This window comes from Lissotriton helveticus, chromosome 3_1, assembly GCF_964261635.1.
Source record: "Lissotriton helveticus chromosome 3_1, aLisHel1.1, whole genome shotgun sequence".
In the NCBI taxonomy this organism is placed as follows: domain Eukaryota; kingdom Metazoa; phylum Chordata; class Amphibia; order Caudata; family Salamandridae; genus Lissotriton; species Lissotriton helveticus.
Window position 1 is genome coordinate 443,313,402 of NC_136061.1, and position 17,383 is coordinate 443,330,784.

Sequence of the window (17,383 nt, forward strand, 5' to 3'; positions counted from 1 at the left end):
CCATAAAAAAGCTATTACATAAAAAGCACCTCACATCATGCTTGACCACACCAGATAGTAGTCATAAGTGACCCACCACATCACATCATAATATCACACACCACATAATACCACATAAAAAACACCACATTGGTTATGCCACAATTTGGAAAACCACACCACACCATGTATGAAGGCATCACAAGTAATAATGGAAACAAACCACTCCACCAGACCGCTTACCACAGCGGTTCTTAACTTTTTTACTTCTGTGGACTCCAGCTGAATCAGAACTAGAATCCCGGAGCCCCCACTGAGTCATTACTGGAAGCTGGGAACCTCCAAAAAATACTTAAAACTCAAAAACAAGTATACAGCAAACAAATGATCAAATATTGAAATTGTGTTTAATTCACAATCAAATATAGAAAAAGATTTCACATTTTCAATTATCCTTTTTGATTGGTATATACTTTATTCATTTTAATGTAACATTATTTAATCTTGTAACACAGTAGTGGACCTCCTGAGAAGGTCTTGTGGAGCCCAGGGGTCCTTGGGCCAAAGGTTAAGAACCACTGCCATACCACATTTCATTATACCAAGGCCACATACACCATCTGACCCCACAGCACGGCACACGATATCCATTTACATCATGCTTTTAGCCAAATAATATATCATCAAACAACAAAATAACAGACTACTTCACAGCATTGTACAACTTACACCACACATAAAAACAGCAGACTATACTATACAATACAATACCACTTCACTCAACACAACAGCTCACCACAGAACACCACATTGCAATATACCCCATTATACCATCCCACACCACAATAGACTATACCATATAACCACACAAAGAATCACACCACTACATACATTCTATATACACATACAGTAGGCCATGCCACATCATAATACACCATTCTGTATACATCACATCACTCTACACCACATCACCCCATACAGCACCATATCACACAACATACCACACCATGCCACTACTTAAGCCACACCACAGAACACACTCTTCAATGCCACCAGAATTCACCTTGCTATATGATAACACAGAGCATCACATCCTAACATACAAAACCACAACATAACACATTTCACAGCTCTGTGGTAGGGTAACGCTTTGGCCTAGGAGACGCAGGGGGCCAAGGAAACATGGGGCCAGAGGCACTGGTACCAGCAAGGCGCTCTGTGCTGGCGAGAAAATCAGGGCCGAGGAAGAACTCGTTTGGGGAGAGCCAGGTACAGTAAAGTAGCGAGATAGAGTGTGTATGGACAAGCAGCCAGGGGTTCACGGAGTCTCCAAGGGCAGGTCGTCATAAGAAAGGGAGCCTTCTGGACAATTAATCTTAGAGATGACAAATCTCAATGATAAGGAATCAAGTATACACTTAGATGGGACTGGGAATCAATGGGGACTGTGATACAGAGTGTTGCCAGGCCAAGAGAATTATTCAACACATGGAGACTGATAGGATACAGAGGGAATACATAGATGGGGTCAGGCTTGATTGTAGAACAAGGAAGCATGGAATAATAAAATAGGATGGTATTGGTACTAATAAGAGCGTAGATTGAGATCTTAAAGACCCACAGTCAAGAAATCAATGAGTCCCAAACTTTGAATAACAAAGTTTCTGACACACATGGGCGTGGTTTAGATGGAAAGGTATTGGCCCATCATCCATTAGGAGGCCTCCTAGGGTCCCAAATTGACAGACAACATTGTCGTAAATGATATGGTTAGATGGAGGGCCTAAGACTCTAGCAACGTTGATGGAAAACACAGAAAGAAAATCCACTCATTAGTTCACAACCACACCTGTTCTAGCATGAGTTAATCACCCTACACAATACATAACGTACACTCAATCGGAACAGGCAAGGGTAGATGACCAAGGATACCTACCTATCTCCACCTCTGCCCCCACTCCCCGACCGAAGCCCTGTCTGCCTTTTGTCCTTCTGAGGTCAGTACAAAGAGTTCTGCTGAGTAATAACAGCAGCTGCTATCCACAGTCCTAGCAAATAACTAAAACGTGGTAGCAAGCTTTATATAAAAACAAGTTATAAGGCCATGAGTATTAAAACAGACATATTTTCGAGCCTTTTGAAAGATGAGTACTTGATTTTCCAATGCACGAATATGTCAGGCAGACAAATTGAAGCAGTCCACTGGCCACACGATGAAACTGTTCAGAATGTGTGGTCGCCTCTGGCACGTGCAGAAAGAATGTGGTGAGTTAATAATATCTCATAATCACAGCATGCTTACTCAAAATAGCATGGGCAGGCCGGAAAGGTGAAAGCCAAGCAAGTGCCTGAGTCGAAGCTCGAAAAGATCTGAGTAGTGTACACAGTCGAGCAATATTCAAATCACAGCGGGGGCGCCCCACCCAATATCCCCTTCAAGGATGATAAACGTTTCGGGTCTACAGGCTGTCTAAAAGGTCCACTTCTGTTCGGTAATGACACGTTCAGGGATGTAAAATCCCAGTATGTGAAAGTGAGGCAGGCGGAGCGGAGGGTGAGTGTAACTGAGGAGGGGTGGTGGCGAGGCAGTGTGGGAGGTGAGGTAGAGGGGGGCGAAATTAAAGCAACATAAAATTGCAAATGTTTCCCCAAGGAGTGCAGCTGAATTTGAGGGAAAAAAACATAAACGTGGGTCATTGTTTCGGTTGACTCTCCCAATAGATAGGGTGATAAAACACGTGCGTCAGCTGCTCTGGTGCATACCTCGGCTGAGGTATTGCCTCAACCTACACGGGCCTCTGTTTATGGTGACTACAAATTTTAACCAAGAGAGATAGTAATGGCTACCGAGTCTTTACTTTCCAGGCGTCTACATAATTACACGGCAATAAAAACTCGCTCTTCATATTACTCAGACACGAAATGCATTTTCCCAGGGGCTTTCCACTTCATTATTTTTATTGGAGCTCTCAGGTGTTTATTTAGGCTCTTTAAGCCTTCCTTATATTTTACGTGACCGAAGTTAAAACTGCTTCCGTTTGCTGAGTCAAAGGACAAGTGGGGGATGGAGGTCAGAAGGACAAATGCTGCTGAAATAAGATGAACTATGCTATTTATTTCCCCTTCCCTCCCACCGCCATCTCGGGCAGCAGGAAACTGACATTGCATAAGCAGTGGAAGGTTTTTCTGCCAGCTGTATGCTGGGAAATACAATTTTCGGAGGGAGACACATTTGTGGTGCTGTTGTGATAGGAAAGTGTGGCATCTGCTTGCACCAAGCTTATGACCGGTGTTGGGATGGGAGAAGTCTGGATGTCTGGTCATGAAGGAGAGCACATGGAGGAGGCCAAGGCAGCTCACGAGTAAGTCCTGAGAGCAGAAAGCTTTGGTTAGGATACCAGGCCTCACTGTATTTAAGATCCTTACCTTGGAAGCAGGAATTTCCATTTATAAGAACTCTAAAAATATCTCATTGGAATTTACTCCTTTCCAAGTGATGTATCCTTACCATGTATCTACCTCTAGGTTAACTCTTCCACAGCCTACCCCCCATAAAACATGATCCAATTTCAAAGAAAAAGTGCATCCTGCTGCTTATATTTTATCCGGGTTGTGAAGGAGTGGACTGGTCAATGTTGAGCCATAAAGACCGGGAAGGAGACAAGAATGTTTGGATAGAACTAGGCCAGTGGACTGAGAACTTCCGAAGGCACCATCATTGTATCGTAAACTTTAAATATCAGCACCACACAAGGAGTCAAGACACTGCGCGTGTTTTATCACCCGATCACTGGAAACGAAACGGTTCAATAAAGAAAAAAAACAAAATAATATTTTTTCTCATTTTGGCACCCAGGATGTGGAACAATGTCTGTTCTGACATCAGAATGGCTCAAACCCATCCTAAAATTCAGGAAGAAACTGAAAATGCATCCCTTTAAGGAGCAATACCCTCCCTACATTACACACAAACTACCTGCTATCTGTCTCTTATTTCCTGGTCGCACATCGTTGCTCCGCTCCCCCTAGCTCGCCCACTACACACAATACACTCACACACATAAGATCACTGACACCCATAGAAACAACAAAAAAGACACTGGTAGGTCTGAAAAAAACCTTCAAAATATGAATCAAAATAGAGCTGGCTTTGCTACAATGACACATGTAGCATTTTAAAACTGCCCCTGGTTGTGGCAGCCGTACTGTCGCAAATCCCTCTGAGGGACACGCTGTTTGTTGTTCTTTTCCTATTGCTATTTTTCTTTAAGCAAGTGGAAACCTCAATTCAACTTCTCTGCTGTGAAAAGAGCGAGTGTCGTAGCCAGGAATGAGAAGGACAAGGAGATGTCCCATGCCGGAAACTGAAACACGGAAGATGATGAACCCCCAGCACCGGATGTCTTTACAGTGTTTTTTTAGCCAACAAGAAACACATCGGTTTCTGCACAGAAAATATTGAGTGCCCCAGGGGATACTAGCAGGAGACAAGATTCCCGCAGGGACTAAACATCTGCAGACAAAACACATTTGCCCTGGGCTCAGGCACAAACAGTACACTACAAATAGAAACTCAATGCAGGTGGGGTTCATGTTTTCATTGAACAGTCAAACGTGCTTTCCATTTCTATTCTAGAATGTTTCCCTGTTGCAAAGAAGAGCTTGAATTTACCACAATTTGATACATATTATGTCACAATCTCGTGCAGGATGGATTCTTCGAACAATCCTAAGAATTTATAGTTATACTTTTATTGAATGAATCTGCCAGTGTATAAGTGCTGTGGGACCGTCCCACTTGCAATGCAGATAGGCCACATAGTACTATATAACCCTGGCATGTCCCATAAAGTTCTCAAAGCAACCTATAATTCACAGATTGGCTTGTACAAAAGCGTCAGTCAATGGCCAAGCCACCCAAACCAAAGGACGTACCTTAACTTGTGGAAAATCCACTCTCATATCATCCCACTTACAGAGTGGCCTACGAACAACCAGAGGTTGCTGGTATATCAGCAGACTACCATCAGTGCTGTACAGCCTCCATCTTGTTAGGCTTGCCACTTAACATAATAATATGCTAACAGAGGGTGTGGAATCATCTTAGTTGGTAAATTATGTGACTACAACACTCACAATATTCCCACACTTGTCTTTGCAACATTTCCGAGAATGTGAGCTTCATCCAAAAGTCTTATACGTACTACCCCACAATACTTTCAGATGCAGGTTGACGCACATGTCACAGCTCAAGTCTAGATACAGAGATACACCTCAGCTCTCAATTCATCACAATAGGTGGTAGGGCCTCACAACCACCGGAAATGTGTCTCCCACCATGCAACGCTGCATAGTTAGATTACAGTAGTTTTTAATATAACTCACTACTCAAACACTGGAGAAGTGAATCACGTCATAAAGCCAACAATAAAGCAAAACAATTCAAATGAACAACGGACACATACAGAGGCAGCAAATACTACCAATTAAAAATGTAAGCACACAGCCCCAAATACGCGGGTCTTACTGGTCTCATATAATGCTCGGTAAAGTAAAGTAAAGTCCACATTTGTAAAGCGCACAATCACCCGTAAGGGTCTCTAGGCGCTGGGGGGCCGTCGGGAAGATTAAGCGAGCTATTGCCCAGAGTCACATGGTGCTGGGCTGACCTGCCGCCGGAGCCGGGGATCGAACCGTGGTCCCCAGATTCCAGCGTCAGTCGCCCTGGCCGCGGCGCCACACCTCTTCCGCTCGGTGATCATTAACAAAATGTTAGGTCTTTTGAGACTGTAGAAACCTGTCCAGCTATGCAGAATTATAAAGCATATGAGTGTCTTAATTAAGAACCGCAGAAAATGTAAATGTAAATGTAAATGTGTTGGACTTGTAAAGCGCACGGCTGCCCGTAAGCGTCCCGGCGCTGGAGACCGCTGGGGAACCCATCCTGGCTTTCCCTGTGAGATGGTCCCTTCTGAGTATCTCCAAGGTGAAACCAGGCATCCCCGGCGTCTGTGGGGGGCCGTTGTAGAGGTGAGGCAAGCTTAATGCCCAGAGTTGCCGAGTGTGATCCCTGGTTAGAGTAGGCACCGAGGCGAGAATTGTCGGGTCCGCTGACCCTGGTCCACGACCCTGCCGCGTTAGGAATTGAACCCTGGTCCCGGGCCGTTCTCTGCTTCCGGGTCTGCCGCCTCTAACCAGTGAGCCACACCACTCCACAACAAGCATAGCTCAAGCCAATAAATCTGGCCTTGGTAAGCTGGCATGGAGTTTTCCTTTTTAACGCAGCATAAGCGGCAAATATAAAAAGAAGAACAAAATACCACCATCTAAATATGGTGGCCATGTGCTTGCTATCAATAAACATTTTAAATTAAAAAAATAACAATTGCATACCATTTTATTAGAAGATCACAAGTGCTTTCAAGCAGGCAGGCTCAATTAGAATTGACAGAAAATCCTACTTTAATGCACATCACAGGAAAATATGCTTCTTATTGGTGCACATAAGATTTACTATTGCCTTTGCATTACTGCAACCATAAAGTATAGCTTAAATACACAAAGGCATTAAAACAATTAAAAAAGGATAAAGAATGAATAGAAAAAAATATTGGCAGCGTAAAGTATAGGCTCACCAACCTTGGCACTGAAATGCACTTCTTTTAAGTAGATATGCATGTGTGATCATGAACAATGCTACCACCAGTAGTGTTAGTGAGCTAATGGATGAACTAGGATAACACACTGCCCAGAGTTTTAAGGAGTGTGAGTAGAAGCAGAAAGTGAAGTACTGTTGAACATATCATTGGGTGAAAAGGGCTGACCAAAAACCACTGTATGGATGTATAATCTGGGTGTATTTTTATTTACACCTTTTTTAAAGCTGACTCTATGCCAGTCCTAAAAGTAACAGCAAATTATGCTTTCTCCCCCCACCCTTACAGACATAAAGTAATAGAGGTGGGCAAGCCAACAAATTAGCTGTGGAAGCGGAACCAAGGGTTATGACCGTGCATGAACTGAGCCCTGAAAATATTTGTCATGTAAACAGTGGAACAAAAAGCATGTACAAATATAAAAAACTCTCTTAAAAATTCAAAAAGTGAATTTGTTAATATGTATAAGTGTTTCAGCATAGTACATCAGATGAAATTACTACATTTAGAGGAGCGTATTAAAAGTAACAGTTTTGAAATATGCGAGTAGAAACAGTCATGCCCCTCCCCCACCCACATGACAATGCCAATAGTGAACAGAGGCAAGTCAGCTGTCATATACACCCTATACGTGATTCTTATTATAAGTGGAGTGACATTGTAGTTCAGTAAATCAAACACAACAGGTTTTGTACAGAGCCCATCTTAATCCCACATATTTAAGGTGCTCTCTTATATGTGACAATGAATAAAAAGGCGGTGCATAAACACAACTATTTGCCAACTATCTCAAAATGTAGTTTAGTATGAAAGCTGGGATTGATCCCAGGTTTTTGGGGATTCACTTTCTGCAATTAAGCCACTAAATCAGTATCTTGTTCTCTGTCCTTTTTACATCACATTTGAATATTGTCTTCCGTATGTAGTCTTTGCTAGACAGAGTACAGACCTTAGGTTGCGTGGGATAATATGTCCCCACCCTGATGGACTACTGTCTACCAAATTTAGAGATGACCGATGTCCCAGTGGTCATCGCTGTATGTTGAATACAACCAGCATGACAGTGGTTCCCTTCAAGGTATAAAAGATTTGGTGGATGGCCACTGTTGGTTTTTTTGACAGCTGTCCACCAAACTTTTTATATCTTTGTTTTTCAGCAACAAGCTATCAAAGTGGGAGTTTATTTAAGAAAAACAAAAAGCTAATGACCTCCACACCCAGGATGAATTCTTCCAGGGAGGGTGGGTCACTATTAATTGATCTGGTACTCACTACCAGGCTCTTCCTGTCAGTGATGGACAGAAAAAAAGGACATCAGCCCTAAATAGGCCGGATAGTGTAATGTCCATCCCTCGACAGCCCCTACTCCATCGCACAGTCGGAGGAAGCTTTCGGTCAACCGAGTCACAAAGGGCTCCATCAACAGAAAGCTTAGGGTCCGCCCATCTCTAAATGAGGCGGGATGACCAAGCGTTTGGCGTACAGTGTGCTCTGTCAGAGAGTACTCTGCCTATCAAAGTCTAAATCAGGCCTTTGTCTTTCATTCTTGGCGCATATGGTTAGAGTGTGTGTGGAAAGCAGAAGCAACATAAAAGCTTGGCTCCTTTTAGGTTAAAGGGTCCAAGAGGACCTCGAGCTGTGCCTCAGCCAGGAATTTGCCTTGAGCCTGGCTCAAGCTTTCAGTGGCTCGCCCAGCTCTACAAAGTAATGGGTATGCAAACAGTCTGAAACTTCCAATGAACCGAGGAACTTAACAAAGGGAATTACAGCAAACTCAATATTCAATATGTATTCTGAATTCTACAGATTGAACTCAATAAAGATCAGATAACATTACCCACTAAACTCAAACTTGGAACCTAAGCATGAAATCTACCAGTCCATCCAAGTACCGAGGCCGCCATCCCCTTCTACTGAAAATGGCAAAATGATCCCTCCCCTTAAAGCCATGCAGTAATGACCACCATTCATTTGCACACTTCAGTCCATGTGACTGAACAATGAGGCCATATCCTGAACGCCAGTGTCCTGGTGGTTGTAGACAGATAAAAGGGAAAAGGCAACTACATGTTACTTTATTAAGAAAATGATAAATAATGTCCATTCAGAGACATACAACAAGTGTTCATTTTAAACATTTGGTAGTACTATGTTGCACAACTCCTACCAGTAGAACACTATGTGTTGAAAGAAAGAATGACACTTGTAACCTAACCAGTTTCACTGTAAAATAGACCATTCCTGACACACAACAGGTTTTACTTCCTTTTTTTTTCACAAGCAGAGGCGCATGACCTTGCATTTTTTTCCAAACATGCACTGCGAATTTTCATTTTAAGATACCTTGCAGAACCAACTTCATCTGTGTTTACATTTTAACCTACTAATTCCTGAGGGTCTAGAGCAGTTTGACGGGTTACAAGCAGAGTAATAACAAAAATATTACTGATAATGGAAACGCCTCATGAAAAAAGTTACAAGTACATTTTTGACGAGGAAAACACTGGAAGCAATAATGTAATCTGCTACTAGATTTCAAAAGTAGCCAATTGAGTTCAGGCGAACTAGGGTGAACATAATACTAAGCACCGATATGAATGGGAAAATAACGTTCTTCAGGAGCAGTGAAAGCTACTAGGCTTAGGCATTGTAGTCCTAGCTTATGGGCAAACACGTGCAATTTGTCGTATTCTTTCTTACTGAGCCAAATCGACGTCTACAGAAGGAAGTATCACACACACTCTGCTTGCCTTAGGCTTGCTGATCACTGCCAACACATTATCGTGCATGGAGCTGTCTAGACTGTTATTAATATGGGCCTGATTCACCAGCACTGTGGAATTAAATGATTTCTTGATGGAATCATAATCAGCCTATCAGCTCAATTAGCATGATAACAACGTGACAGAAAAGAAGCAGATGTGCCAGTGCAGCACCACATAAGCAGAGGGTGTATTAACAAAAGAAAATGTGTCCTCATCTTTGTTGAAGCCAGACAATCGCATCAGACTTGTGGTTAGGAAACCACATTTTATTGTCTATGTTTCTGACACTTTTGCTCATAAAGAGAAAAAAACAGGTAACAATGCTGAATAATTGTAGGTAAATCCATTTTTTAAGAATAACAAGCACCAACCTGACTGACCAGTGAAATAAACTATCACTGTGCGAGAAAGGCCTACCATCTTTCTAGTGGAAACTGCAGTTGACTTGTATAAATGGCATTGACCAAATCCTGACGTGGTATAGGAGTATTTGGACACTATACTAATTTTTAAGAGCATATAAAATAATGATCATTGCACTGATTATTAAAAATACCAACAGAAACCACTACTCACCATTATACTGCAATAGTTCATTCTAAGATACAACTCAAATCAACTGGAATTTGTTCCATAGCCTTCAGAAGACTTCGGAAAATGCACATGCCAGAAATTAGACCCAGTAAAAGCTGTCTCACTCCAATCAACTGGAATACCAACCAAGGTGTATAGATTCATGGGAAGATGAATATAAACTCTGTGGTGCAGGGGCACCCAACCCAGTGCCCATTTTCACGCTCGATTAGATCTGAGTTGCTAAACAGTTGGCTGTAGTTGAGAAATACCCATTGGCTGTCATTTGCTTCTCATTGAATATTTCGTAATCTTGGAAGGAAGAAAACCCATGCACAACTTATAATGGGAGAAAGGATCACACACTTAGCATAGCTCATACTTGGAACAAAATATAGTTGGTATTGTTGAATGCCTATCAATGGTGCGTGTGTAACATGTAGGCCACATGTTCAAATACACCTGTCATTGTTTTGTAGGATTAAAAATTGAGTACCAAAGAATGGCGTGATTACACCTACTAGGACAAGGGACAACTCAGTTTGTGGGACACTATAGAAATGTTTAGTTTTATCACTGATACGTGTTTTTACCTTGGCAAATTGAATTTTCCAAGAGGCACGGTGCAGGGGCCCTTCATTCTTCTAGGCTGGCTCCCAAAAAACAAAGAGGTATTGGAGCTCAACCTAAACGATTTCTGCAGCAGACTGCATGGGCTGATTACGAGAAAGGTTCTCAGGAAGAGAGCCAGTGCTGCAATCACCGAAACGCATTAGCAAAGCATTAAGTCTTGGTCATTGCTTTTAAGCATCTGCAAGACAAAGGGAAAACAAAGGCAGCCTCGTGTAAAGTGGTGGGAGCGTGTTCTTTGCATTAAGGTTTAATGTATACCATTGAATTAGTGAACATGCATGTACCCAGCCACCACTGTGCTTCCCCACAACCCTCCACACACCCAGAATGCATGGGGACGATGGAGGGATAGAAAGGGGGGGGGCTTATGCAGCATTCTCACACTTGAGATATTGTATGCTGTGCCATGGGAGTTTAAAAATGGAAAATGTCCACTTTTCTTGTCAGGAGTCTTGCAGAATCTACTGTATGAAATATACTTTTCTAGCAGATAAAAAGTTAGTAATTTTAGATGACTGGCGGACGGAAGTAGAAAACAGATGTTTAAGTATGTTCTCTACGAGAAACAAAATGTATATTTGCCCTGGGAAAATAAATGAGTTTGCGGACAAACATAGCAGAAAATCATTGTTAGGAGCAATTTTCAGCACACAGAATAGATTTTTCTTACTACAGTGATTTATTTCCCCATATACACTAACCTCACCACCCAAGGAAAACGAAGGATCTAGAATATCTACAGGCTTACAGAATATAACTAAAAAATTATTTTAAGAGGTACATTTGATGGCAAGGCTTTCAACGATGCTTCTTCTCATGTCGGCTGAAAGTAATCAACAACTGGACGGGTACTGCTAGCAGTATGTCACTTGTGTATATTTATTAGTTTTCTTTAGCGGGGAGCACCTATAACTGGGCTGCTGAGCGCTTGACATCACAAATACTACACCGAGCATCAATGCCACTTTGTACAGTCAACAGGAACGTGGAACATCAAAAAGCACAATACAACCAACAATACACCTTTTACTCTCGTTTTCCTGTAATTTGCGTTGGAAAGATGATGGGATTGAGAAATACCTGGGGAAGAGTGAGGAGCGAAATGCTGAGTAAGAAACCTTGTAGGGATTTAGGGGAGGTCTCTTTTTGCCATCTAGGCATCCTCCTTGAGCAAAGACATAAATAAAATGCCCACTCTTTAAGGCTCATGCACACACCACTAAAATGAAACACTGGTATAACCCACGAATAACAATACGTGCATGTTTCCTGAGCCATTATACATGCCTGACTATTCCCTCTTTACTACACGCAAAATGGAAGACACACAGGCACCGGAGTGACGTCCCTTAAAAACACCGACTTCTCCAAGGCCACCACTCTAAGAATCGTCTGGGCTCCAGGACGCTGCTATGCTCATGCAACAGTTTCTAAGATTTGGTTGCCTATTAAACTGATCCTTTGTCAAGTTGAACAGATGTGTGGACCTGATGCTCGCATTACAGAATTACAGCAGCGAGTTGCAAGTAACTCAGCCCCGCTCAAAAGGGCAGCCAGGCATGCAGAAATCCCATTAACACGCTGCTGGGGCTCAGTCTGCTGGTTGTGTGTGATGCTGCTCTCACACAACTAAACTAGAGGAAAGTAAAGTCACGCTCACAGCCGATAAACGAAACAATATTCACCAGAAAAAGAAATAATTACACTGATAAGTACATCACATGTGCCAGTGAAAATGGAGGTGAGACAGCGTTATAATAATCACCATATAGCATGGTATGGGCACACACCAGAATGGTAAAATGTGTGTATGTCAGTGTGTCAAGTGTCTGTGTGCCATGTGTCTGTGTGCCATGTTAGGTGAGCGAATTGGTAATGTTTGTGTGTGTGAGAAAAATATTATTTACAGGTTCAATTACGTTTCACTGTACATTAAGTCATAGAAAATGGGTAATTCTGGCAAACAGGTTAGACCGAATACATTAATATGATTAATTGAAATATTTCACCTGCTGCCAGTTGTCTTCCAGGGATGGCAAGGCTGAGAAATAGCCGGTGTCGTGGACTAGCTGCAGCTCCTGGAATATACTGTAACCAGCCAACACATCCATGCTTGCTGTGCAAGACAGGCAGGGCAGCCTCTGTTCAGTGTTTAATTTCGTGCAACCCAAAAACAGCTCCAGTGTCCTTGTCTCAGCTTCCTCCGGTCAATGCATGCAGAAGGGAGGGGGTGGCTGGGGGGGCTGGATGCAGCCCTGCATGAAAAAAAATTAAAAGTCAGGAAAGGGGGAGGTTTCTCCTCTGCGCTGAGCAATAAGGTCTGTCCAGAGATCTGATGCATCCAGATTATGGACAGGACTATGGCCAAGTGCAGTGCTGTACTGGACCACAGCTGTGGGTCCAGGAAAGGAGCTGCTTCCAAAGTGGTCAGGGACGACCCAGCTTTGGTGTCTGATGGCTCCAGCTCTTGGGCAGGGAGAGGCAGTCCATCAAAGGTTGCCAGTGGCACCCCCTTTCTTGGAGTCTGATAACTCCTGCCACTGGACCAGGAAAGAAAGTCTCTCCAGGTGTCTCAGAGAAGCTCCTAACCTAGAGTTTAATGTCCCTACAACTAAGAAACCAGCCAGAAGAGGGGTTGGACTATACAACGGTCAACTGCAACCCTACTATGGCTCCAATGCCCCTCCAAATCAGAGGCAACCGAGAGTGTCGCTGCATCCTGCCATAAAGCATTCCTGACCGGCACTATCTTTCCAGCGTATAACCCGCTGTAGTTAACTGCATGCGACAATGAGCCAAAACCTCCAGCTTTTGGGGCATGCTTCAGCACTCTGGGCTAATGAACTCCAGCACAGAGTTCTGGATTCAGCAGCTTTTGAACTGTGAATGGTCTCTCGAAGTGTGGCAGATCACGGTCTGATCCCGCCACGAGGAAGGGCGCCTGCTGTCCATCCACTGTGGCAAACTACACTTCAGCACAGGTGCAAATTGTTCACGAAATTCTTAGCACGGGGTGTTCGTGCAACCTACGGCTGCTTCACTCCAGTGCAAAAGCAGAGGTTCAGGAAGCTCCTTGCTCAGTCAGGGAGAGCAGATAGTACGCTGACACTGCTCTGCTGGTAGCACGCCTTGTACACAGCTGGCGTCTCTGTAGGTCCCGGAAGAGGCGAAGATGCTCAGGCAGGGACAGCGAAATTCACCTCTATCCCAGAGCTGTGGTTCCCACAGTTCCTGGCTCTGGCTGCGGTGCTGACGAGCCGAACAGTCGGATGTCCGTCTGTCCCTTGGGAATGGGCCCCTGGAAGTCCTTGACTAGACAAAGAGCGCTCGTGTAATGTGCAGTTTCGCACTTTCCCTGCTCAGTGGGTCCTGCAGGTCAAGGGTCGAGAGTACTCGTGCATGCAGTCAGATTCACTCGTTTTCCTCCTGAGCTGTGACAGCCGACGCTCATTGACCAGACCGGGATGCTTGAACTCATGTGTCCCTTGAAAGTCCCAGGTGGGTAGGGGGTTACCATACACACTGCGCCCAATTACTCTCCCGTGCTTCGGTTCCTTCAGCTCCTGTGTCAGGCAGCGTGCTCGCGAGTTGTGCAACCAGTTGTACGTCCCGGGATAGGGTTGTGGTCCCTGCAAATTCTCGTTGAGTCAAGGGTTGTACAAAAGAGCTTCCATCCCTGCGCTAGGCGACGACTGGTCCCTGCAGATGCTCGATCAGCTGGGATGCTCGCGAACCATGCATTCGTTTGCATTACAGATACCGAACTGTTCCTGCAGGTCCTGAGGCGGAGATGTGATTATTGCGCTGACAGCAACCTGCTATCCTCCCCATGCACGGCTGCCAGCTCCACGCATATAGTCGTTGCGTCTCAATGTTTTTGTTACCACGGGAGGGGGCTGTGCATTCTTCCTCTCGCGACCTGTTTTGTTTTTTTAACCCCTCCAGCCGTGCCTGCTGTGCAATCTTTCAACACCACGCCCATTAGTCTTGACTCCTCCTAAACGCCCTCCTCCAGCTCCTTTCTCGCCGCTTCGTCTACTGCGCATGCGCCAGATTACCAGCCCTACTGGCCCCGCCCGTTAAAAGTAGCGCGTGGCCATATAGGGTAAAGAGGAGGGTGCGCGCTAGACGTCACGAGCGGCCAATAGGGACGGCGGTGGGGCGTGGCCTGCACCGGCAGTCCATGGACGCTGATTGGACGTGGTTGTGGTCTGTCCGCTCCCGTACATGGCACTGTGAATGCGAGTTATTTTTAGACCGGTATATAGTCTGTCGGCGAAGCCCGGAGAGGACTAGTCACGGGAGAGAGGCCTGGTGATGACTCTTCCCGGCATTACAGGTGCAAAGTGCCGCGCAAGACCCGGTGCGATAGTGTTGCCGGGCTGCCTACCGTACGCGCAGTACTTGTGACTGGTCTAAGAGGCGCTGAGAGGACCGGATTTAAACGGCACATTACTGTACAGACTCGGGTGTACTAGGGCTAAAAGAAAGTACAGGGCAGTGCGAGACCGGGATTGTTGCGCAGCTGTCCGTGTGTATATGTAAATATGCCTCTATTGCGCACCTCGTTTAAACCACCTCCCTCGGCCCTCCAAAATTCGCTCTGATTAAGGCTAGATAACGCAGAACAGGAGCCTCCTTAACTTGTCTGCTTTTTGGGAGAGAGGGGCGCAGCACGGACCACTGACCACTTGGATTGGGTGAAAAAAGGCCACTTTATTGAAACAGAAGCTCATCATAAAATTGTCCTGGGCAACCCACCTTACTAAACTAAAGCCTTGCTATACATATCAAATTAACTGTCTCAGTGCTTAATTTGTAAAATATGAAGTCCAGGTGCTCAAATGTTTGTCGGAGGCCACACCTACTTTCCCCGGCTCCACCCACTTCCTCAACTGGGTCCACCCACTTAAACTATTGGCTTCACCCACATCTTCAACTGGTACTGCTAACAGTTAGATGTAATACCCGATCTGAATTTTAGCAAGGAAGCCTTCCTCATAAGCAAAAGCAACAATAAACGTAATTTAACTTAAAGTAATGAAAAATTAAATTGTGATGTCGGAGTTTTTCAAAACTGTTCCTGAAGCTCACTTGGATTATACCATAAAGCAGAATGCGTGGGGACGTACTTGTCTACATACAATTAAATATCTTCAGATTTGTGATTTCGAAAGTTGCCTCTAATGGGTGTTCTACGTTTAAAAAAAGTTGGACAGGCTTGTCAGGGGCACTGAGACTGGCACTTTGGCAATGCCTGATGTGCAAGTATAACACTGCCTTTAAAAGCAGGAGTGCATTTACTAAAGCTATGGGCAACAATTTGTCTCTAGTGCAGTCTTTTAAAAAAGCAATAGTTGATGGTAAAGGCAAGTGCAAAACCAGATTAAGCCCATGTTGTGCTCAGCTTTTAGGTTCTTATGAATCAGTTATACAAAATATACTGTTAGCACCCGTTTTTGCACTCCCTACGATAACCCAAAAGTACCTTTTTTTCCAAAACAATTGCAAGGACTTTGATATTGTAAGAAAACCAAGATCTGGCGAACATAAATGTTTTCACACTCTAACATGAACAAGAGAGTAAAGTCAAAGCTGTAGGTTGAGAAACAACAATTTATCTATCATGGAAGAGAAAGCTACTGCAATTTTTTATGGATATTCTTCCTCTGGGATGATGTATACAAACTTCAGATTACATTTTTTTTTAAGTGACATATTGTATGCCAGTTTGAACGAAAACACGTTGCCATGCTTTCAATATAATAACTTGCAGAAAAAACTACCAGGCTCGTGGGAGGGCCATGCATTTCCTTAAACATAGTCTTTCACATAAAAAATAAATATGAGTCAGCCTTGATTACTGAAAATATTGTCCGGCTGTGGTGTTCTGAGAATGACAAGCATGTATTAAAAGAGAGGGAAAGGGTTCGACGGAAAAATAAAAATAAAAGGAAGCATCAAGAGGGGGCATGTAAGAGACAGAAAGATATTAAGAAAGAGAGGGGGGGAAACAAGAAGTAATAAAGAGAGAGCGAGAGTGAAAACAGTGAAAGGGACAGGGAAAGAGGGGGGGACAGAAAAAGATAGTGAAAAAAGTGTAGGAGAGACAAAGAGAGACCACTTACCAACTATATTTGCATTAAAGGTATTTTCGTGTGGTGTATTCCTAGAGAGAGCGCCTGATGCAGAGCTGGAAATACCAGTACTTTATGATATGATAATACCGGTATTTCCCTTTGGCTTCTAATTACATTAGTAATAACAGGTATTACTTTAACATCAAAATATTAACTTGTTCAACTGCAAGATCGCAAAAGGCTGTGACACCAGCCAGGCCTCAAATGTGTGCCCCTCCGGTGCTGATATGTCTCTACTGCACACTTCTAGTTCTCTAAGTTATCTTTACAAGGTTGTACGACCTTCCCGCGGCTTTAGGAGTGGAGCCAAGTTTCAAAAGAGATCTTACAAATAGGACTGGGTGTGTTGTCACGTAGCTGCAAAAACCTTACAAAGTTGGGTCATAAAACTGCTTTGTGCTCGTCTTGTAAAGAGAACGTTCTCTTCACCACCCCGCTGCAAATTGATTATATTTAACTGTAAGTGCTGGTCAGTGGCTGAGTAGACAATTAAAATCACTGCAAGACTTGGAAATCTGAAGAAAAATCTGCGCACCTGCCTGCTGCACACAGCCCGCGGAAAGAACTAAATCATCCATATTCCAGCCCGGGGCAGGGCCTTCCTTAATTTAACCGTTCCCCGGCCCTAAATTAAATC

At 43.8% G+C, this 17,383-nt stretch overlaps 1 protein-coding gene across 1 annotated transcript in view; it reads right to left on the reverse strand.

The window, feature by feature from the left end:
• Positions 1–14,598, reverse strand: part of KLF7 (KLF transcription factor 7) — a 239,838-nt gene extending 225,240 nt beyond the window's left edge. Inside the window, exon 1 of the mRNA XM_078680306.1 lies at positions 12,616–14,598. Within this exon, the coding sequence (XP_078536432.1) occupies positions 12,616–12,717 (102 nt within the window). The 5' untranslated portion in view covers positions 12,718–14,598. The remainder of the gene's footprint in view (positions 1–12,615) is intronic.
• Between the last annotated feature and the right edge of the window lie 2,785 nt (positions 14,599–17,383).